We start from the raw sequence: 21,496 nt of genomic DNA on the forward strand, positions 1-21,496 counted from the left end.
CGGCTAGTACTGCAGTTCAGCACATACTTGGGCGAATTGGCGGTGGGAGTTTTGTGGTTGCGCTGGTGACAGGGGTGCTTCCGCGAACCAGAGGTCTTCTTTCCATCTTTCCATCTACGACGATAGGGGTCAGTGTGGCCGTTTCCGGCTGCCGTTCCTTTCGGGAGAACCAAGACGAAGACGGGGGAAAGCTCCCGGACTCTGCATACAACGTAATTATATACCTATCTACTGTTTTACTCTTCCCTACCTTACCACGTACAACTCACAATTCATAACAGCCAGAAAACGAAGGAGAAAACCGTGTCGGGTGGTATTTTACTTTTATTTTCCCAAGGCCAATCCAGGATCCCCCGTACGTGGCGATGTGACCTTGCTCCCTCTCTCGGTCTCTTGGGGTGGTTAACATCCCACGGGGACACTGACACTATGTATAGCTATACATTTTACTTCCCTTTCCCTCCGCGCAGGTCGCCCCAATAATCGATACATTTACAGTTAATAGTGTCCAAGGCGATTCCAGTTGCCTCTTCTTTTTTGTTACAATGTCCTCCTCATCACACAGGCCCTCCCTCATTACACAAACCCAGCAGCACGGAACACCGCGGGCCGCCACCGTCGGGCGCTGGCAGCTTATTAGCGCGGGGTAGCCCGTTCCCTAGGCCTCCGCTAAAAACTGCACCATGGGTCCCCTCTCAGTTCCCCGCGGGCCGCCACAGAGAGCGTTAGCACAAGGAGAGTGCATTGGACGAGGCCATCGTATCTCCCTGGCTACTCTGATGCTGTTCCAGTCCCTTTCTCCCTTCCTACAGAGCGTATATTATTTCAATAAAAGCCTTCCCTGGGCAGTCCATTGAACCCTGATTTCGATGGGATGCCATTTCAAGGAGTCCCTATTGGCGACCGTTTCACTTCTTCGCGAAGGTGGCCCGGAGCCTTCTTCTTTTTCTTCTCTTTTCTCTTCGGCTTCAAAATATCGATACTCGACGGCACCTAGCCGGCCAACGCTTTAGTTCATAAGAAACGTTGCGTACGCATGTCGGCGCTGGCTTGCGCTCGATACCCGCACGATGCGCCGCGGCCATACCAATACAATAGAATAAAGTCGTTACGATAGCGAAGCGTCGCTCCGCTCAATTATGTCCTCCCTTCCAATGGGGCGCGTCCCGTCATTGAACACCATAGCTTCGCGATGTTGGCGTCGAAGCCGTTGTTCCTCGTCGGAATGGTCCCTGTTTCGTGGCATCTGTTCTCCTGCCTGGTCGTCATCCAATTCGCCCGCCCGCAGTGTCGGCTGGACTAGGAAGGCTGCCTCGGAGCTCAGGCTAAAATTCGACTCGGCCGCCAGTTTGCTTGCAACGAGCGCCTTGCTCCCCTCGTGGGAACGCGCTATCTTCGTGATAATGTCGACAATCCTGTTACTCCTGTATTCGACGTAATAGAGAAAGTTCTCGCGCCTCTCTCGGTCCCCATCCCCCCAGTTTTGTTTGGCGAGCCACTTTTCCACAAACTTCGCCTTGACCAACATGTCGGCGTCGTACCTGTTGACCAGTTCCAGGGCGAACGAGAGGCAGAACTTTTCGGCCATATCGCGGAGCGGGTAATCGTCCCAAAGTCGATCGTTAAGTTTCGGATGTTCCCCTTCCTCCAAGGAAAGCTCGAGAGATCTGACAAGGGCTGTGTACCCTTTCCAGTTGTGCATCTGGGCTAGGGTTTCTGTGAGTCTACTAGTCAGTCTCCATCATGACTTGTAATTATGGTGCACCCGTAAGCCGGTGCTATCTCGTATTTACCCCCGTGTGCCTGGCACAACAGCATCGCCAAGGCGCGAAGGCTCTGTGTCCGAGTATCATAGTCAGGGCGGGTTATGTTGTATAGGAGGTATTGCATCGTCTCGTCGCTGTTGACGGCCCTGTCACAGAGGATTCTCGTCGCAATATCCTGGATGGAGTAGTTAGGATGGGCCAGTAGTTTGTCGAGTGTCTCCAGCTGCAGCGCATCTTCCGTCTCTTGAGTGATATATTGTGCTTTTGGCGGCGTGGGTTTCACTTCGTTCTCGTCGCGCACCACAACCAGCGCCTGCGTCATGAGCGACACCATGGCCAGCGTGGTGACGCCGATTCCCGCAAGGATAACGCGCTCATCGCGGAAGAATCGCAGCAGTCCCGAATAGAACATGCTCGGCAATATTGGCGGATCAGGGGGAAATATTCATCGTCAGCTAACACCGATAGTGCTGCCTGTTGAGACTGCCGTTCGACTGTCCTCCGATTCTGGTGGATAGCTGGATAAAGAAACGGGTGTCGTAAATGGTAAGACCGAGTACCACGAGTACCATCGCTGCGCCCTCTCCTCTCCCAAGATTTGCCGTTCGACACCGCTAGATGCCCCACTTAGATAATGACCAGGTGCGATAAGATAAGCACCTGCACTTCCAGTTATCGCCTTCAAAATTTTGAGACGAAGCCTTGTGGATGTCCACTACTATTAACACGATACGATAAATCTCGCCCAACTATGGCAGGGGGTTCTCATCTCAAGCGGCTGAAGGCCAGCCTTCGCGAGCAGGGAATTGTTGGTCCACAAAAGTCGAAAAAGGAGAAGAAACGCCAAACCGGACAAAGGAATCGGAGAGAAGCCATCCAGGAAATTCGCGAAGAATTCAACCCATTCGACCTCAAGAAGAACGCGAGAGGGCCAAAATTCCCCGTAGCAAGTCTTCGTAATGCTGCCGAGGAAATCACCGGCCGGCCGACGGCCTCCCGGTCTCTGGGCGAAGAGAGGGTTCGTTGTACTTCCTAGATCATGTCATGTCACTGTCACTCCGACGCTAACTGCGTATCAGCGGCGGGAGACTTTGCTTGCCGAGATGCAACGGCGCAACCGCGTGGGAGGCATCATGGACAAGCGATTTGGCGAGGCCGATCCGACAATGGCAGAAGAAGACAAGATGTTGGAGCGTTTCGTCCGCGAAAAGCAGAGGTCGCATAAGAAGACGAGTCTCTTCGACCTTGAGGAGACGGAACCCATCGACTCGCTTACCCATAATGGCCAGTCCCTTGCGCTCGACGAGGATTTCGACGAGGATGATCTCGGAGGCAGCGACTCGGATTCGGAGAGGAAGGGCCGGAAGCGCCCACGGTTTGACGAGCTTGGCGCCGAAGACGAGGACGAGGAGCAGGCCCAAGATCAACCACAGAGGAAGAAGACCAAGGCGGAAATCATGCAAGAAGTCATCGCCAAGTCCAAGGCATACAAGCACGTAAAGTCCTCCCCTTTTTAGGACTGCAGTGTTTTGACTAACCGCCCTTCTACAGGTACGAGCGACAAGTGGCCAAGGACGAAGACGACGAGCTTCGGCGGGAGCTAGACAAGGACCTGCGAAACCTGCAGATGATGCTTGCTGGACGTAGTGCGACACATACTGAGAAAGACACCAGTGCTGAAGCAGACACAGTTACACCACTGGGCATAAACAAGGGCCAGTTCATTTCCGACTTTGACCGTCGCCTGAAGCAGCTTGTCCATGATCGCCGATCGAAGCCCACCAACCGAACCAAGACCGAAGAGGAAATAGTGCAAGAGGAGTCGGAGCGTCTCAAGGAGCTGGAGGAGAAACGCCTGAAGCGGATGAGGGGCGAGTCCGTGTCGGACGACAGCTCGGACGATGACGAGGAGGAAGGAGAAGGAGGCAAACATGGCCAGGAAAAGTCTGCGGTCCAATTCTTCCCCACTGAGGAAGAGGAAGACTGGGGCCTGGGCAGCGGAGTCAAGGCAAAACAATCCGCTGCCGACTTCCCAGATGAAGATTCCTTCATTATTGACGATGATCTCGTCGCCAGCGGTTCAGATCTGGAGCCCGTCGATTCAGACTTTGACGATGAAGAGGACGAGGACTTGTCTGGCCCCGAGCACGCGGATGATGAATCCGATGACGAGTTCACAAAGGGGCTCCTGACTGAAGAGGAGGCCAGAAGCTCCGTCTTTGCCAAAGGTGGCTCCGGCGGTGCCACAAACGGGGCTCCTGGGTCGGCCGATGAGCTGCCCTATTCGTTCCCATGCCCTCAAGACTACGACGAGTTCGTGGCCTTGGTCCGGCAGTACCCTGTCGACAAAATCCCGACTATTGTGTGAGTTTTACCCCAGGCTCCAACATCTACGTGCTGTTATCCACTAACAGGCCCTGTAGTCAGCGTATTCGCGCGCTCTATCACCCAAAGCTCGATAGCAAGTACAAGGAGATGCTTGGGAATTTCTCAAAATCTTTAGTAGACTATATTGCTGCGGATCACTCAGGAGGCAGTGTCCCCTTTCAAGTTCTGGAAAGCATCACGCGACACGTCCATTCGCTATCCAAGTCATTCCCACTTGAGATCGGGCTTCAGTTCAGGGAACATATCAAGGAGATCAACCTGCGACCGTTCGAGCTCCACTTGGGCGACCTCACACTGCTCGCTGCTATCGGCAGCATCTACCCGACGTCAGACGCCTATCACCAGGTGGCAAGTCCGGCGCTGTTACTGATGACAAGATATTTGAGTCAGAAGATACCACGGACGCTTTCCGACTACGCCGTTGGGACCTACCTGTCCACGCTCGCATTACAGTACCAGAAACTTTCTCGTCGATTCGTACCGGAGGTCATGAATTTCTCGCTAAACACCTTGGCCCTGGCGGTGTCCGGACCTTTGGGGGGCAACTTCCCCTTCCATGAGCCGGCCGACGGCCTTCGCGTGACAGCTGCCGCGAAAGAGGACCGAAAGATGAAGATCACCGACTGCGTCCCCCAGGAACATACAAAGGCGGAGGCGGAGGTGATCAAGGCCGCCCTCATCGGTGCGGCTATTCAGCTCCTGGAAGCGTCCGCTGACCTCTGGACTGGGGGGCCTTCCTTCATTGAAACTTTCGAGCCCGCGCTTCGCATTCTTAAGAACATCGCTTCTGCCAAATCATCCCACCGTGCCAAATTCTCCGCCGCCCTCTTCGGGCGCCTCGAGAGGGTGGCACTCAAGCTCGCGCGCATGCGGCAGACGGCCGTCCTATCACGCCGCCCGCTTCTTGAGCACAACCACCGCCCTCTCGCCATCAAGACGGCGATCCCGAAGTTCGAGGATGCCTTCGACCCCCACAAGCACTACGATCCGGACCGCGAGCGCGCCGAGCTCGCCAAGCTGCGGGCGGAGCACAAGAAGGAGCGCAAGGGAGCGCTGCGGGAACTGCGCAAGGACGCACGGTTCATGGCGCGCGAGAAGCTTCGGGCCAAGATCGCCCGCGACGAGGCGTACGAGAAGAAGTACAAGCGGCTCGTGGCGGAGATTCAGAACGAGGAGGGCCGGGAGGCGAACGCTTACGAGAGGGAAAAGGACTTCCGGAAGAAGGCGAGGAACAGGTAGCATTAAGAGGATTATGTATCTTTGGCGCTTTACGTTATATAGGTGGCTTTGGTCCACAACTTGGTGTTGAATCTGATGTCCCTGAGCAAAACGAAATCCATCGCGAAGTGTAATGAACCAGAACAAGTCAAGGACTGGGAGGCCGTCAACGTACTTACATAGTACAGTATCAGTAGGACCGTGCACGGTAAAGGCGCGATTCGACGCTTGATCACGGGATCACGAAATCACGGGATCACGAGTGATTAATTGGATGAGTAATCATTTCGCGTCTCTCATCCCCACCAACGCGACTCGTCTTCTATTGCCGCTTCGATACCACCACCATGCACAATACCTACATACAAAGTAGGCAGGTCAAACGACGGATTGATCCCACACTGCAGTCAAAACAATACGGACCGGAGGATACGACCCTTCATCCTCGGATCCAGTCACAGTCACCAATGTCTTCCCATACTCCGAGCGTTAACCCACCACCGAATTCATGACGCGTCACAACCTCGGGGAGCATATCTCGTGGCTATTGAGCAACGTCGCCGTGTGCAAACCTGCCAACATAGAATATCCATCTGCCGGGAATTCCGCCATTCTTAGCTTCTCCCAGTCCCTAAATAACGAGCGGTCACAGCTGAACACCCCTACAAACTCGGCCGATCTATCTATCCGTCCCAGCTCACAGCCTAAGCCCAGCTTCAATGCTGTGGGTACACCCAACCTGGACTCGGCGGCACATGACGTGCAGGACACAGGAGGAAGAGGAGAGCCATCTGCGACAATGGCAAAGCTTACCTCGGCATCCAAGCCCAAGAAATCGTCCCTCGTCTTCAAGCAGCAACAGCTCCCCACACCAGCATCCGAAAATTCTAGCCATGGCGGTGGACTTCAACGTGCCTACGCCGCCAAGCCTTTGCAAGATGGTGAGCCTTGTCTGTTACTATGCCGAGCTGTATTAAATGGCTAACCTGTTATGTAGGAGCAACAAACGCCAAAGGACCCGGAGCATCGGAAGCAGATCTTTGGGATCTCGACGAAGACCTTGACGACATTATGGATTTGACGGGAGAAGACACCGCTCCGTCATCAGACTCGATCCAGTTTGGCGATGACGTGAGGATATGGGACGAGGACCATGCTTCCAGGCCAGAGCCTCAACCGACACGCGGGAAGAAGAGGAAAAGCACCGATATGAGTAAGGCCGAACCCTACGATTCGGACGAGTTCCCGGACATCTACCAGGTCATCGGGACTCCGGCACCTCCAAGTTCCAAATCCGTGAAGACATCTAAAGCCGTTACGCCTGGTCTTGCCCGGGCTAGTGGCGAGTCCCGACTGAACGATCAGGGAGCCACGTCGCAAACACCAAGGCGAAGCAAAAAATCTTACCGACTAGATGACAATGCCGGACTTGGAGCCACACCCACCCGGGCAATTAGCACCATCTCGGACGACCAATTCCTCGGAAGGACACCAAGCAAAGCACTCCTGCTCTCCTCCTCGCCGGAGACCAACAAACCGCCCAAGGCAAATGCAGGCGTCAAGCGGTCCCATCCCCAGACCGCGGGCTCCGAATCTGTGGCACGACGGCAACCGAGAAACGCCCAGCGGCGAGTGATACAAGACTCTGATGAAGACATGGACGACGAATTCCTCACTCCACCGAGCCGCCGCGGACCTACCGCCCTAGCAGCAAACAGTAATACGATTGCCCCCGCATTCGAGCCACCCTCTGAAACGGACGAGGAGCTTTTAGCTCTCGACACGCCTTCTCGGGGAACAACGCCTAAACGCGTCCAACGGGAGACAGCAGCCGTGCATGGCTCAGACCCAGCATCCGGACAAGCCCATGTGTCCCTACCCCAATCAGCACCTTCTAGCCAGCCGCAGTCTTCCGGGGAGCCCGAGTCCCGCCTATTACGTCTGTTCTTGAAGCACCCCGGTGCACTAGAAGCCTGGAAAAAGCGGATTGACGATCAGCTGCTTCAGAACCGAGAGACATATACAAAGTCTCTGCGGGAAGGCTGGCCAAAGGAGGAGCGTGACAAGATCAAGAACATGAGGGACCCTCTGCTCAAGCGGCAGCATGCACTCACAGGCCTGTCTAAACTGGTAGAGGAGCACAAGCTGCTCAACGATGAAAGGGAAGCACTTGCTCTGCAGGTTGCGGAAAGCTACGACGCCGGGCTCGACACAGAGCAAGACGAGAGCCGTCTAGACGACCTCTCGGATAGGATAAGATCCATGGAGCGTGCTTTTCTACCCCACCTCCCAGAAGCTGGCATAGATCTTTCGTTTCTGAACGAATACGCCCGGGCTTCTCAGGTAAACAATAGGTCGGCAGCCCCTGTTGTGTTGGCCACGCAGCCAGACACTAGCAGGTTCAGACACAATGTGCCCGATGAAGAATCTGGCATGGGGACCCAAGTCATCCATCAAACACAATTTGCGCCGCCACCTCAGCTGCCTCGCCGAATAGAAGCATCGCCTCCGCCATTTCCGAGGGGGCATCTGTCTCATGCACCAGCCGCTCGCCAGACTCATGTCGCTCGCGGCTCCAAACCGGATGGAAGACAAGAATATGCAGACGACGACGACGACTTTTTTGACGATATCGAGGAGGCGGATCTGAGCGCCATACCAACCCCTACCATGACTCGGACCAACCACCAATCCGGCCGAAGGAGCCCGCTGAAAACATCGCATAGGCGTGGTCCAGACACGTTCAGCGACGACTTTTGCGACGCAGAAATGCTTGCCTTTGCAGAGGATTATGAGATGCGCCAACCGTCATCCGGAGAGCCATCTACACGCCGCACCGTACTCGCACCTACCTCCGGAAATGCAGCTCCGCCTTCAAGAAGCAACAGCACTCCAAAGCCACGAGAGCCGTCGACAGTCAAACCGTTGATCCCCCCGGAGCTGATGAAGCACCCCTGGTCGCCCGATGTCAGGAGAGCTCTGAAGGACAGGTTCAGGATGCACGGGTTCCGTACGAACCAACTCGAAGCCATCAATGCTACCTTGGCGGGTCAAGATGCATTCGTTCTGATGCCCACGGGAGGAGGCAAATCTCTCTGCTACCAACTACCCGCGGTTATCAGCAGCGGGAAGACAAGGGGCATCACGATTGTCGTCTCCCCTCTGCTCAGCTTGATGCAAGACCAGGTTGACCACTTGAAGCGGCTGAACATCATGGCGGAAACATTCAACGGCGACACGAAAGCCGATGTCCGGAGGCATATTCTGTCTGTATTCGACCACCACCGGCCTGAACTGCATATCCAGCTGCTCTACGTAACGCCGGAGATGATCAACATGAGTGCACCGTTCGAGAAGGCCCTGATGAGGCTCTACAGAAACAAGAGACTCGCACGGTTCGTCGTCGACGAGGCACATTGCGTTAGTCAATGGGGGCATGATTTCCGGCCGGATTACAAGGCGCTTGGCCAACTTCGCGACAAGTTCCCTGGGGTTCCGATCATCGCACTCACGGCGACGGCTACACCGAACGTGATCATGGACATTAAGCACAACCTTCGTATCGACCAGTGTCGGGTCTTTTCGCAGAGCTTTAACCGGCCCAACCTGAGGTACGAGGTCCGCAGGAAGGCACGAAACCTCCTGGACACAGTGGCCGACATGATACTAAGCAAATACGACGGCCAGTGTGGCATCATCTACACGCTCTCGCGCAAGACGTCGGAGACGGTGGCCCAAAAGCTCCGGGAACTATATGGCATCCAAGCTAGTCACTACCATGGGAGCATGGATTCGGGAGACAAAATTCAGGTCCAACGTGCGTGGCAGAACGGAGACGTCAAGATTGTGGTGGCCACGATAGCGTTCGGCATGGGGATCGACAAGCCCGATGTCAGGTTCGTCATCCACTACGCGTTGCCCAAGAGCTTGGAGGGCTACTATCAAGAAACGGGGCGGGCCGGCCGAGATGGGCAGCCTTCGGATTGCATCCTGTTCTTCGGCTACGGCGATGTGATGACGCTGAGGCGAATGATCCACAACAGCGAGGGGAATATGGAGCAGAAGGAGAGGCAGCTGACGATGCTCAACAAGGTCACGGCATTCTGCGACGGGCAGGAGGAGTGCCGCCGCGTCACGGTACTGCGGTACTTTGGCGAGGGCTTCACGGCAGCGCAGTGTAACAAGACGTGTGACAACTGCCTGGTCGGAGGCGTGTTCGAGCAGCAAGACTGGAGCGAGTACGCCATTGCGGCGATTGAAGCCATCACGGCGAACAAGCGCTTGACTATCACTCAGTGCTCGGACATACTGATGGGGAAGAAGACGATGGCCACGGAGCTCGGCGATTTCTACGGCATAGCCAAGGGGAAGATGAAAAAGCACGAGCTCGAGCGTATTCTCGACAGGCTTGTGACCGAGGGCGCGCTGAAGGAGGAGAACGTTTTCAACAGGCGGGTCAAGATTGCCATCCAGTATCTTGCTGTGAGTTATGAGCCTTCATCATGCCGGTTTTATTATTCCTTTTCATCCGAGCGCTGACCGAAGGGTGTTTGTAGCGGGGACGCAATGCGCGCGACTTTGTCGGCGGACGCCGAAAGCTGTTGATGTCGGTACAGGTTTCCGATAAGAGTAAGGACTCATCGGCCACTACAGCTAGAAGGCGGGCGGTGAAGTCTACTGCTGCTGCCGCTGCCGCTGCCGCGGCTGCCGACGACGATGACGATGACGAAAGAATCGGCGGAGGGCGGTCTCGGCCACCACCGTCCACCAACGTCTCGTCGCCGCCCGATCGAGGGGCACAGAAGCGAAAGAAGAAGGCGAAACAAGTCGCTCGTCAAACATCCGCCAATGGTGAGGACGAGGAGGAGGACGACGATGTGGATGGATTAGATGGCAACGGCTACGACCGAAGCGACGAGTTTGTGGTTTCGGACAACGCATTCTCGGATGACGATTCAGATGACGGGTTCCAACCGTTACCGAAAAACAGGAGGCAGAAGACGGCGTCAGGCAGCGTGGGCGGCGGCCGGATCTCACAGAACCAACGTCTCGCTCAGCTGGACGAGCTGCATCAGGACATCGTCTACAACTTTGTGGAGGACGCAAAGAGGCTGGAAGAGAAATTGCGAAACCAACAGCAGCTCCGCAAGCCGCTCTTCTCGGAAAGCGTGCTGCGGGAGATGGTGATGACCTGGACGAGGACGCTGGAGGAGATGCAAGCGATTCCCGATATAGACGAAGACAAGGTCGGACGGTTCGGCAGCAAATTTCTGCCTCTTATCAAGCGCTACCATGCCAGCTACATGGAAATGGTCGGGTCGGGGGGCGGAGGGGGCGGAGACGGGATGCAGGTCCATTCGAGCCGGAGCACGGCCAACGCAGACCCCATCACCATCAGCGACGACGAAGACGACGGGGGAGACGAGTTTGGCAGTTTCGAGGACTTGGATCTGGATGAGGGTGAATCGTCCAAGTACTTTGGCGAAGAAGTGTCGGACCACGAACCCTCGTCGCCCGGTGTACGGGAATGGCATGACAAGATGGAGGCTCTGAAGAGCGCCCAGGCAAAGCAAGCGGCGGACCAGGCCGGCACGTCATCCCGCGCCAAGGGCGTTCGGCGGAGCAGCCAGGCGTCGGGCGGGCGCAGCGGGGGCAGGAAGACGGGGGGATCACGGAAGGCGTCGGGTGGGTTCCCGAAACGCGGCGGTACGAAGGGGGCCGGAGTCACGAAGAGGAAGGCGGCGGCGACGGCCGGGCCGAGTAGGCGGGCCGGGAGCAGTAGCGGGGTGACGGCTAGGCCTGGGTCGTTGAACAAGGCTACACTGTCGAGTTTTATGTACAAGGGTGAGAAGAAGGGAGGTGGCGGTAGTGGCAGTGGCGGTGGCGGTGGAGTTGGACTGATGCCCATATGAACAACAATGATGGGACACGATGGCACTGGGTGTAGCATACCTTGGCATGCATTGGTAATTAAGGCGTCTAGCGAACTGGCATGACAACGAGGGATATCACGATGTAAAATGATTAGGTGCGAGGCAGGCGTTCTGCGGGATATCGAAGAAATAGCGAATAGGGGTCATGATAGACAGGTCATTTCCGTCTCGTCCGTAGGCGCTGATGGGATTGACCATGGCTGTTGAAGATCAAGATTTGGAGTGAATTACTGCATCTTAGACCGGACTACGGACGTCGTGAGTAGCTACGGGCATGCAGATAGCAAGTCGGATAAGCCAGACCAGCCGGAGAATTTACCGGGACTTGCTTCTACTGCTGTTCGTGGTCAGGGGTTGATGAAAGGCGCCAGTGTCGCTCCATTCCGTCAGATAGGCTATCAGTGATGTCGGATGAATCGATGAATCTTGCATCTCCACGGAAGCAGACGATGCGATGCGGCCACTCTAGTCCCGCTTCTGAGGGCCCTCCCGCTTTATCTGGCAGAAAGCCGCTGACCATCCCGTCGGTATCTAAGTATGTTGTCATGACGTTGATGGTCATGCCGGTAGCACGGTGAGCAAGCCTTGATATCTATCGGGGTGCCATCATTACCCAGTGCCCCGTAATATCAATAAGAAGACGGGAGATTGGTTAACCATCTCTGACCCTGCTCTTTTCCACAGATCTCGGGTCGGGACTGGACATGAATGCCGAGCTGAACCTCGTCGTCCAAGCACTGAACAGCAACGATATCGAGGCCATTCTGATAATAACTCTCAGCGGAGATGAACGTGCACCGGCTGGACTCGTATAATCGAGTCTGTCTGCATCATCCATGATAATCGCAGCATTCATTCCCTATCGCCGAATTTCTTGCCGGGTCGAATTTACTGTAGTATCGTCGGTGTTGGGCTGGCGATAGAGACGTCGTTGATATGGGTAGAGCTTGACCCAATCAGAATCTTGAATTCTTATCTCTTGGCAGGGCGGCTCTGTGGGGGGGTACTCGAAATGTGGTACCTATTCCGCACGACGATTACCTAAGCTTGACAAGTACCGTGCCTTATCTTAGTCCGTCCATACTTATCTTGGACCTGACATGACTTCGTGATAGTGTCTTCTGCCAAAACCATCAAGCCCTCTCATAGATATCTTGCCGGCATGGACATAGCCAGCATCATACTGATAAGCCGTCGTTGGAAACTCATGCGTCTTTCAGATATCGTCTCGGCACACCCCTCCAAGTGTGACGTGTAGCCCGCGTTGGTACAGTCCCGCCACCTCTCTCCTGATAGTGTTCGTGTCCCGGGACTGAGACGTTTACAGCAAATTAGATGCTGAGAGGAGATATTTCCTGTGTCGTCAGGATATTCTCCCTGTTTCTTCATCCGGGTTACGCTCGAAGACTGTCTCTTCTTCGCTTCTTCAGATGACAGGTGGCAGAATCGACAACCGAGACCATCTCTGGCTTGCGTCATGCTCGTCTTCAGTCAAATACCCCCAAAAAGGGCGTAGGGTTCGAGACTGGACCCTTATCAGTAATCTTCATCTGCACCAAGCCGTCTACTATCTGCTATCTGCTATCTGCGTCCTATCCAGGTCTCTCACTGGCCTCCTCGTCCACCTCGAGCTCCATACCCCTGTACGTCTCCCACGAAGAGGCAAGGGAAACTCTCCCCGGCAGAGTCGATATTCTTAGTGTGGCACATTTCAAGTGCCTCGTCCGGAGATGTTTTTTTCTTCTCTTTATCGTGCAGGTGCCGCGACCATGACCGCCTCCAAATATACGACACCAGATATGGACCGAGTATGATCAACAACTCTATAAGATGCCTCGAATCAACAATGAAGCCGTTTTGCAGTCTCAGCCTCAAAAAATCATCGATCCACGGATTCTCACTCGACCTCCCGGCTATAGTATCACGGATCTACAGAGCACGCTTCAATAGCTCTTCACATCGATATCGGCTTACAGAGCTCCTCTCCTCTCCCCTGCCGCCCCCGGCCGGTTCAGACTTGGCACACTTCTCTGAGACTCTCAATCGAGCCACCTTCTCTGCCCTCTTCAGACGAAAAGATCCGCGATGAAATTACATTATTTATGGAGAGCCCCGGAGGTCAACCCTATAAGCCTAAAGGCATGTCGGCCGGCTCAACGCCTCCCAAGAAACCCAAGCATGTCAATCTAACAATGCCCAACAGGCTCGCAGTATTCCAGTACTGAACCCCTTTAATAAGTATGGCGCGGTCTTTTTCTTCAGCTGGATGGGCTTTATGATTGCCGTAAGTCGACTATGTCGATGTACCCCTTTTTCCCCTTTTCCCCCCTTTTTTCCCTTTTTCCCCCCCTCTCCTATACACCCCTTTAAATCATCCCTTATTAACGCAGAACTCTTCTTTTCCTTAAAGTTCTGGGCCTGGTACACCTTTCCGCCCCTCCTGACCGTCACTATACGGGACGACCTCGACCTCACCCCGGCCCAGGTCGCCAATTCCAACATTGTATCCTTGTCATCCACCCTTTTGATGCGCCTCTTGGCCGGCCCGGCCTGTGACAAGTTCGGTTCTCGACTCGTCTTCGGTGGCCTGCTACTTCTTGGCGCCCTCCCGGTCGGCCTGGCTCCTTTAGTCAAGGACGCCACCGGCCTCTACATCAGCCGCTTCTTCATCGGTGTTCTCGGCGCCACCTTTGTGCCCTGCCAGGTGTGGTGCACCGGATTCTTCGACAAGAATATCGTCGGCACGGCCAACGCCCTTGCCGGAGGCTGGGGTAATGCCGGCGGTGGCATCACCTACTTTGTCATGCCTGCTGTTTTCGACGCGTTCCGTGCCAGGGGCCACAGTCCCGGCGTCGCCTGGCGTCTCACCTTCATCGTGCCCCTGGCCTGCATCATTGTCTGCGGCATCAGCCTCATCCTCTGCTGCGACGACACGCCGATGGGTAAGTGGAGCGACCGCCATCTCCACATTCAAGAGAACCTGCGAAGCCAGGGCATGGAAGATGCCACCGTCCCGATCCAACCCACCACCCCCGTCACCACAGTCGTTGACGTCCCCGGGGCCATCACCGACCGCCCCGAGCTCCCACCCTCAACCCCCCCACCCGCCGACGGCTCCGACGAGGAGAAGAACAGCACAAAGTCGCGCAAAAACGAGTCGCACTTCGACACCCACACCATCGACCTTTCCCGCGCCGAGATGCTCGAAGCAGCCCAGGGCGAGACGGTGGTGAAACCGTCACTCCGCGATGCCCTACGCGTCGCCGTCTCCCCGCAGACCATCTTCCACGTACTCACGTACGCCTGCTCCTTCGGCGGCGAGCTGGCCATCAACGCCATCCTCTCGTCCTACTACCTCAAGAACTTCCCCCACCTGGGCCAGACCGGCGCCTCGAACTGGGCCGCCATGTTCGGCTTCCTCAACGTCGTCACCCGGCCCCTGGGCGGCATCGTCGGCGACCTGCTCTACAACTACGTCGGCCGGGACCTGTGGTGGAAGAAGGCCTGGGTCGTCGCCTGCGGCGTCGCCACCGGCACCCTGCTCGTCCTCATCGGCCAGCTCGACCCGCACCACGAGCCCACCATGTTCGGCCTCATTTTCCTCATGGCCGTCTTCCACGAGGCCGGCAACGGCGCCAACTTTGCCCTCGTGCCCCATGTCCATCCGACTGCTAACGGCGTCTTGTCCGGTCTCACCGGCGCAGGCGGAAACCTCGGCGGCGTCGTCTTTGCCGTCATCTTCCGCTTCATGGACGGTGGGACCAGCTATGCAAAGGGATTCTGGGTCATCGGCTGCATTCACATCGGGTTGAACTTGGCGGTGTCCTGGATCCCGCCCGTGCCCAAGGGCCAGATTGGTGGACATTGAGGGTCGCGGTAAAGGGTAAAACAATGACGTTTCATTGCGTACAGAGATATGACACGTGACATGATGATTTAGAAGTTTGGCGTTCGAGATGTGTGTTCTGGTTTTGTTTAGAAAGGAGTAGCTAGACGTCCCTGGGCTTTAGACTTAATCACAAGTGTTTCTCGGTTTTCGGCGTTTTTGGCACCGAACCTCAGCCACTACAGGCGGCGAATCCGTGTACAAGTCCAACAAGGCTCATTTGTGGCTGGTGAGGTCGAGCGGTGAGCTAGTGCAGGTACAAGGAAAAGAAGATCCACTTCCCGGCGGAGTTATCCGTCGAGTATTAGTGTAGGTAGTGTACTTCGTAGTGTATTACATTGTGGCTGATCCCTACTTGGAGCAACCGCGTGTGATTTGTGCTCCCTCCAGCCCGATTGCCTACTTCACGAGGAACGCTGGATATTTTCATTTCACATGCACATTTATTACTTCCCTTCTTCTTCAATATATGCAGGGCGCGCAACCTGCGACAGCCAATATAATATTGATCGATGCATTGTCGGCGGCGCTAAAGGGCGAAGAAGCTTTGCTCCCTTGATCGTGATGCCCACTCGTCAAAATTCCCCGAAATGTCGAAATAACGTTCCGACGACGAAACCTCTCTCTCCCCCTGCGTCCTGCCTCATCTGAATCCCATCCAGGGGTTCATGGGCACGCGATTTCCCCATGCATGCTATGTACAACGTGCCATGCAATGGGTGTAGTGGCATGTGCATGTAATACAACGTCCTCGGTAATTATTGCCGGATCCTTTGCGTGTCTCGGGGTTCACTGCAGTGTTCCATGCTCAAACGTCTTCATTCCAACACGGAGCCGTCAAAGTGGACCACCCAGTTAAGGGACCGCGGGGCACAGAACAACATCCATCACGCAAAAATGGCGCGTGTCCACGACGATGCGTCGTTTACAGACAGGGCCCAGGGAGTTTCTTCCCTACTGCATAAGCCATCAAGGATGGTCCAAACCAAGCTTCTTTTAAAACAAGCGCGATAGCTAAGTTTGGGCGGAGGACGGGATCAACGACGCGGGCCGGCAAGCAGCAAAAAGGGGGCATGGCATCTCGAATAACAGAATTGATTTCCTTTTTCTTCTTCTTTTCCCTCGACCAGTACCAAGAACAGTCGAATAATAAAACCGGCTCGAGAATCAGGCCGCTCAAAACTGTCCAGGCGTCAAAAACCCATGCGAGACCCCTTTTTGCCTTGTGGCGTACGCGTGAAAAAAAAAGATCATCCCATCCCATGGTATCTTCAGGCAAGCGGACACCCCCCCCGAAAATCGCCGCCCCAATATGCAAGCAGTACAACGCCTCCGAACTGCGGCACATCCCTCTCCAAGAATAACCCAATTATCGTGAATGTGCGCAAAATGTCGGGGGCCAGTATTGCTTGACGCGCAAGTGTGTCATGAAAAAAGTAAAAGAGAAGGGAAAATCGGGCGTAGTGAGGAAGGACCGTATGAAAACGTGTCGGGCTGTATGGTTGACGAATATACGAGCCGATGAGACGGAGCCGGCTGCTGCAGCTCTTACATCATGGCGGCGACAGCCAGACCAGCGATGAGAGCATAGATGCCGACGGCGGCCTTGGGGGCGGCGGAATCCTCATCGATGACGACGGGCGCGTCGCCTGTGGCGGAGGGAGCCTCGTCATCCTCATCGGAGGAGGGCGTGGGTGTAACCGAGGGGACGAGGGTGCTCGGGGCAAGCGAGCTAGTGACGATGAAGCTGCTGGAGGTCTCGGCGGGGACGGAGGAGGTGGATTCCTCTACAACGACGCTGCTGGACTCGGAGACGACGCTGCTGCTAGAGATCGAGACGACGCTGCTTTCGGCGAGGGACAGGGTGACGGTGGCAGTTCCGACCGAAGTAGTAAGCGTGACGGTTTCGCTGGCATCGCTGGCAGGGGCAGAGGCAGAGGCAGAGGGAGAGGCATCGTCATCGGCGTCGTCATCGGCATCGTCATCGGCATCGTCATCGGCATCGGCGTCGCTGACGTCCTCGTCAAGGACAATGTTGAAGGGGTTGGAGTACTGCCAGTCATCCGGGTTCGACTCGGAGGTCAGGACAAGGCCGTAGAATTTCGCGCCGCCGATATCGCTGGGAATGGTCCACTCGTATTTCTCATCCGAGTTGGGAACGCCGGCTAGAAGGAACAAGTCACGGTTAGCGCCCGCATTGGGAACTGGTGGCCCCGGGGAAAAAAAGGAATGAAAAGCTCACAAGCAACGTCCACGATGTGCACCTGGGTGTTCTGAGTCGGGCCACCGATGAGTGCAATGCTGATGGTGACATCGGCGTATTTCTCGGGGGTGGTCCACTCGATGGTCACGGTGCTACCGGCAACCAGCTCCTCACCCGATTCGGGCTTATAGACGGGGTTGAAGTCGGGGTTCTGGGCAAGAACGGAGCCCACATAGGCCACGAGGGCAGTAGCAGCGACGGAGAAGCGCATCGTGATGGTAGGAGGTGGAAGTAAAGACCTTAAGGGGTACGATAGAGGATGAGACGGGTATTTGTAGCGGTGAATAAACGACGGAGGGAGCGACTGGAATGCTGTCGTGGCGAAGGGACGGCAAGTTGAGAACAGGTCAAAAAAGAGCGACGAATGGCGATGAGACCAAAGGAGTGGCTAGGTAGGCAAGGTATTGAGAAAAATGAGTGGCAAGGCAGAAAAAGCCAGGAAAGACCACGAGGACCGTGAGCGGTAAGGTCTATTTGACGAATTGAGGGTGAGGAAGGTGGAGGGAAGGAAGGGAAAGGGGGGAGAGAGAAGGAAGGAGTGATATGGATTGGGTACGTATAGAGTAAGCACTGGTCAGTGGTGAGGCGCATGGTGTGGTACTTCGTAGAGCCCACCCGGGTAAACGGCACCGAACGCCATCAGAGTGGGAGTCATTCTTCTGCTATCGTATGGTAGCCAGTAACATGGCCGTAACAGGGCAGGTCATCGTGAGCTCGGTGAACCAGTATGGACATATTTCTGAAATGGATGGGGGTGGGGGGATGCGCTGGTGGCCTCCTTCCACCCCCTGACGATCCTGTGTCCGCTTTTCTGCTGCGCCGCCAAAACGGATGGGTCTACGAGATTAGGCTCTCTGTTGACGCGTCGTGATTGGTTCGAGCTGGGAACTGCTCTATACATAATTGGTTTGGACTGCTTTCCTTGGACCAAACAGGGCTGAGCTTGGCTTCGGGGAAATGGGTCGCTAAACCAAAAAGTCGGCGTTTAAAGGCAACGTTTTCTCTCATCTGTACGTTGTGTACTTTTCTGTTGGCACTCATTCTTCGTTTGGTCTCTTTCTCGCAGCTCAATTCAATTTTAATGCCCCATACAATCAATGTACAGAGATGTGTGCTTGTAGCCGAACGAAGTACGAATATGTAGCGTAGGTACCCAGGTACGTAGGTACTTGTATTTGGAGCCCTCCCCACACTTCATATGTACACGCGCGCACAGATGCGATGATCGTTGCTGAGACGAGTTTAGCAGACGACATGAGCTGCGATGTGTATGAGGTCATTGACACTCTTCATGAAGCTTCAATATCCTCTGGAATATCCTCTGGCATATCTCTACGGAATATTCCATGTCGCATACGAAGTACGTTGTATTTCGTGTCGATTCGGAGTGCCTGGCTCGAGGCCGGCCCATGGACCCAACTCGCCCTAGCTCGCTGGCAAGGGAAGGAAAATGCCGTTGGTGACAAACAGGCATGCACGCATTTCAATAGCGCCAGGAACCAAATGCGGGACACCAACCAACAGCACCAACAGCGCATCCTTCGATCATATGGTTCAGAGCGGACTGGCCGACACTTCTCTTGGCATGGATACGTCGGATTTCACGGCCATCCAGTCCGTCTGGATTTCCAAGTGCAAAAACTGACCTGCCATGTGAGCGATGCGATGAAAAGTGAGACATGAGTGCTCTGTAAGGACACGTGCCTCGCTAACCCCATGATCATCACTATTCGATGCACTTGGGAAATGGAAGGCCTTGAAGCATCGTGAGTGGCGAGCCCAGGTACAACGTACATTGGGAACAACAAAAGTCACATATCATTACGAATATGTACATCAATAATCACTAAATTATTGGTGTGAGTCGTCATGCTACATCAGGAGCAGCATCTGTACTTCCCCATCCATGCCTGAATGGCGAACACGGATCTCCAAACACGCAAAGGGAAAAAAAGACACCTCCGGCTTTCCATCTGTTTGCTCCTCCTCATGCTGGCTTGAATTAGGTAGTCATTCCCAGTTCCTATCTAGCCCAGCTTAGCCTTACCTGGACACCGAGATTTAGCGCCATGGAAAGTAAGCACTTTTTGTTTAATGCGTCGCGTCATTGTCTTTCGTCGTTATGGCCGAGAGTCGCAATTACCAAAGGCATTTTTTGAAAAGAAAAAGGGGGAGATGGGAAAAAGGTCCAGCCAAGGGAGGGTATTTGTTCGTCCCTTTGTCCGGAGGTAGCAACCGTTGCCGAGGAGCAAAGTTGTTGATGGGATTTTTCTCCTGAGATGCTGCGAGGTATCCGTATTTGCCTTCCAGGTTCACTCCCAATTTGTTTGGCGACAGCAACGTCTCTTTACCCGTTGAAGCCACAATGTATATACTCGGAGAATATGATGAGCGGCCCGGGTCTAAAGAAGCCACAATGTCTGTTCTCCGACCTTATCCGTATCACACATCGGCCAGGACAAGACTGCGGAGCGGCGCCCCACGTGATGATCCATCGCCAAATGTTCCGCTTCCAGTAGCGTCAAACTAAACCATTACATCACCACCTTACTGAAACGCTTCGCTCTATCATTGGCATCTCAGAACCAAAAGGTTGGACATCTCGGAGAAATCGTCCCGAGCCACTTGCCATGATGACTTCCATCATGGAGACGCCCATCACGGAATTCGCCCTCTTCAGCGTGAAGCGACCCGAAGACGACCCATCGCCTGCTTTCGACCCGGTCATATCAACACTCAAGTCCGTCCAGGGCGTGGACTCCGTCTACCACGGGACCCAGCTCGAGGACCCGACGGCCCACGTCCTCGTGATCCGCTGGGCCTCCCACGACGCCTTCGCCGCCTTCTCCGCCTCGGACGCCTACACCCCCTGGCTCGCCGACTTCAAGGCCCTCGCCGCCGAGCCCCGCTTCTACCAGGTCCGCTTCACCCCGTCCGCCGCCCCGGCCCTCGACGCCCCCTGCACCGAGGTCGTCGTCGCCTACGGCATCCGTCGCCCCGTCTTCGTCGATAACCTGCGCATCTTCTCCGACCGCATGACCGACGGCGGCCGCTCCGGGTCGATGAACGGGTGGCATGCCAACGCCTGGGGCGAGGTCACCACCCCGCTCCCTGCGCCTTCGGGCGGCGCCGAGGGACACGCCGCCGTGCTGCTCGTGGGTTGGGATAGCAAGGACGCCCATCTCGAGGCCAAGGCCGTACCTGGACGTATGTTTCTTTCCTCATTACCTCGCCTCACTTACAGCTACCTGCCTGCCGTTGATTCGCCGAGAATTGGAGTGCTGATGCTCCCGTCTGCCAGCCATATCGGACAACATCGAGCTGATCCGAAAAGAGCGTGAGGCTTTGACAATGGTAAGTCGGCCGAATTGGGCCTGAGCTTTTCGGACGACACTAACAATCCTCAGTACCATGTCAATCTGAAAAAGCTGTAGCGGGCCCCGAGGAGAACTGGTTCCGGGTCAAATGTTCAGGGAAAGAAGAGTTTCGTAAATCGCATACTATTTACGTGGTCCAGCAATGAGCTGTGCCGCGTCTCGTAGACACTGGATGAACTTGGCCCACTTGACCTGTTGCATTATATCAGCCACTAAAAAGAGGGCGCTAATACACACGCGCTTCGACTGAGCACATCGCCAGTAGGACCGGTCTTCTTGGTCGTTGGTCTTGGGGGACACTTGATAGTGAGCATGCTGACCGACAAACCCAGGGGCAGGGAGCCAACAGTTGTTACAAACCGCAGTGCCACTTCTGATGCCCCAGCTCCTCTACCAGGTCCAGGCTAAGATGAGTGATGTAGACTGGGGGACTGTGGAAAATGATCCGGAGCTCGACGGGAAAGGGTCGAGGTATCACGACTTGAGCCCAAGCACATGTCCCCAAGAACCAGTGTCCTTCCTTTCATCGCATAGAGAAAGATTCGGACGCGAGGACAACAGAAAACAAACCCGGAACAGACGTGGAAGTGAAAGATAAAGTATTGCGCTATTAAAAGAAGTGTACCTTCTGTCTGTTCCTCAAGAAAACCATCGCGATTCCGATG

At 55.2% G+C, this 21,496-nt stretch overlaps 8 protein-coding genes across 8 annotated transcripts; 5 read left to right on the plus strand and 3 right to left on the minus strand.

Annotated features, from left to right (window-relative positions):
• Window positions 1-1,108: 1,108 nt before the first annotated feature.
• On the minus strand, window positions 1,109-2,178 carry ACRALDRAFT_2039900 (uncharacterized protein; the record flags this gene model as incomplete). Its single annotated transcript, XM_071020999.1, has 2 exons — window positions 1,109-1,716; window positions 1,794-2,178. The coding sequence occupies 2 exons, from the start codon at window positions 2,176-2,178 to the stop codon at window positions 1,109-1,111; spliced, it is 993 nt and encodes a 330-aa protein (XP_070876496.1).
• A 316-nt stretch (window positions 2,179-2,494) lies between these two features.
• On the plus strand, window positions 2,495-5,486 carry ACRALDRAFT_1074512 (uncharacterized protein). Its single transcript, XM_071018250.1, has 4 exons — window positions 2,495-2,784; window positions 2,846-3,258; window positions 3,318-4,130; window positions 4,190-5,486. The coding sequence occupies exons 1-4, from the start codon at window positions 2,518-2,520 to the stop codon at window positions 5,391-5,393; spliced, it is 2,697 nt and encodes an 898-aa protein (XP_070876497.1). The 5' UTR covers window positions 2,495-2,517; the 3' UTR covers window positions 5,394-5,486.
• A 2,490-nt stretch (window positions 5,487-7,976) lies between these two features.
• On the plus strand, window positions 7,977-11,545 carry ACRALDRAFT_1039765 (uncharacterized protein; the record flags this gene model as incomplete). Its single annotated transcript, XM_071015152.1, has 3 exons — window positions 7,977-8,100; window positions 8,278-9,854; window positions 9,929-11,545. The coding sequence occupies exons 1-3, from the start codon at window positions 8,043-8,045 to the stop codon at window positions 11,282-11,284; spliced, it is 2,991 nt and encodes a 996-aa protein (XP_070876498.1). The 5' UTR covers window positions 7,977-8,042.
• A 1,862-nt stretch (window positions 11,546-13,407) lies between these two features.
• Window positions 13,408-15,336, plus strand: ACRALDRAFT_2057225 (uncharacterized protein; the record flags this gene model as incomplete). The annotated part of the gene is made up of 3 exons (XM_071021800.1): window positions 13,408-13,448; window positions 13,517-13,589; window positions 13,716-15,336. 3 exons carry the CDS (start codon window positions 13,408-13,410, stop codon window positions 15,171-15,173), a joined length of 1,572 nt encoding a protein of 523 aa, XP_070876499.1. The 3' UTR covers window positions 15,174-15,336.
• A 1,403-nt stretch (window positions 15,337-16,739) lies between these two features.
• On the minus strand, window positions 16,740-17,665 carry ACRALDRAFT_2025263 (uncharacterized protein; the record flags this gene model as incomplete). Its single annotated transcript, XM_071020300.1, has 2 exons — window positions 16,740-17,356; window positions 17,434-17,665. 2 exons carry the CDS (start codon window positions 17,663-17,665, stop codon window positions 16,740-16,742), a joined length of 849 nt encoding a protein of 282 aa, XP_070876500.1.
• A 492-nt stretch (window positions 17,666-18,157) lies between these two features.
• Window positions 18,158-18,652, minus strand: ACRALDRAFT_206782 (uncharacterized protein; the record flags this gene model as incomplete). The annotated part of the gene is made up of 4 exons (XM_071022113.1): window positions 18,158-18,308; window positions 18,344-18,419; window positions 18,492-18,520; window positions 18,558-18,652. 4 exons carry the CDS (start codon window positions 18,650-18,652, stop codon window positions 18,158-18,160), a joined length of 351 nt encoding a protein of 116 aa, XP_070876501.1.
• A 23-nt stretch (window positions 18,653-18,675) lies between these two features.
• On the plus strand, window positions 18,676-19,368 carry ACRALDRAFT_206783 (uncharacterized protein; the record flags this gene model as incomplete). The annotated part of the gene is made up of 7 exons (XM_071022114.1): window positions 18,676-18,722; window positions 18,752-18,814; window positions 18,843-18,913; window positions 18,945-19,086; window positions 19,113-19,126; window positions 19,226-19,264; window positions 19,319-19,368. The coding sequence occupies 7 exons, from the start codon at window positions 18,676-18,678 to the stop codon at window positions 19,366-19,368; spliced, it is 426 nt and encodes a 141-aa protein (XP_070876502.1).
• Window positions 19,369-20,087: 719 nt separating this feature from the next.
• ACRALDRAFT_1068056 (uncharacterized protein) lies at window positions 20,088-20,977 on the plus strand (the record flags this gene model as incomplete). Its single annotated transcript, XM_071017519.1, has 3 exons — window positions 20,088-20,661; window positions 20,756-20,808; window positions 20,972-20,977. The coding sequence occupies 3 exons, from the start codon at window positions 20,088-20,090 to the stop codon at window positions 20,975-20,977; spliced, it is 633 nt and encodes a 210-aa protein (XP_070876503.1).
• Between the last annotated feature and the right edge of the window lie 519 nt (window positions 20,978-21,496).

Source organism: Sodiomyces alcalophilus (genome assembly GCF_042370955.1).
Source record: "Sodiomyces alcalophilus JCM 7366 unplaced genomic scaffold ACRALscaffold_2, whole genome shotgun sequence".
Lineage (NCBI taxonomy): Eukaryota > Fungi > Ascomycota > Sordariomycetes > Glomerellales > Plectosphaerellaceae > Sodiomyces > Sodiomyces alcalophilus.

What these genes read in the sequence shown, in the direction of transcription:
- ACRALDRAFT_1074512 (XM_071018250.1), top strand. Translation starts at nt 2,518, where the DNA reads ATGGCAGGGGGTTCTCATCTCAAGCGGCTGAAGGCCAGCCTTCGCGAG. An exon ending in GGTCTCTGGGCGAAGAGAGG is followed by an intron (nt 2,785 to 2,845) that starts GTTCGTTGTACT and finishes ACTGCGTATCAG; the next exon opens with CGGCGGGAGACTTTGCTTGC. An exon ending in GCCAAGTCCAAGGCATACAA is followed by an intron (nt 3,259 to 3,317) that starts GCACGTAAAGTC and finishes GCCCTTCTACAG; the next exon opens with GTACGAGCGACAAGTGGCCA.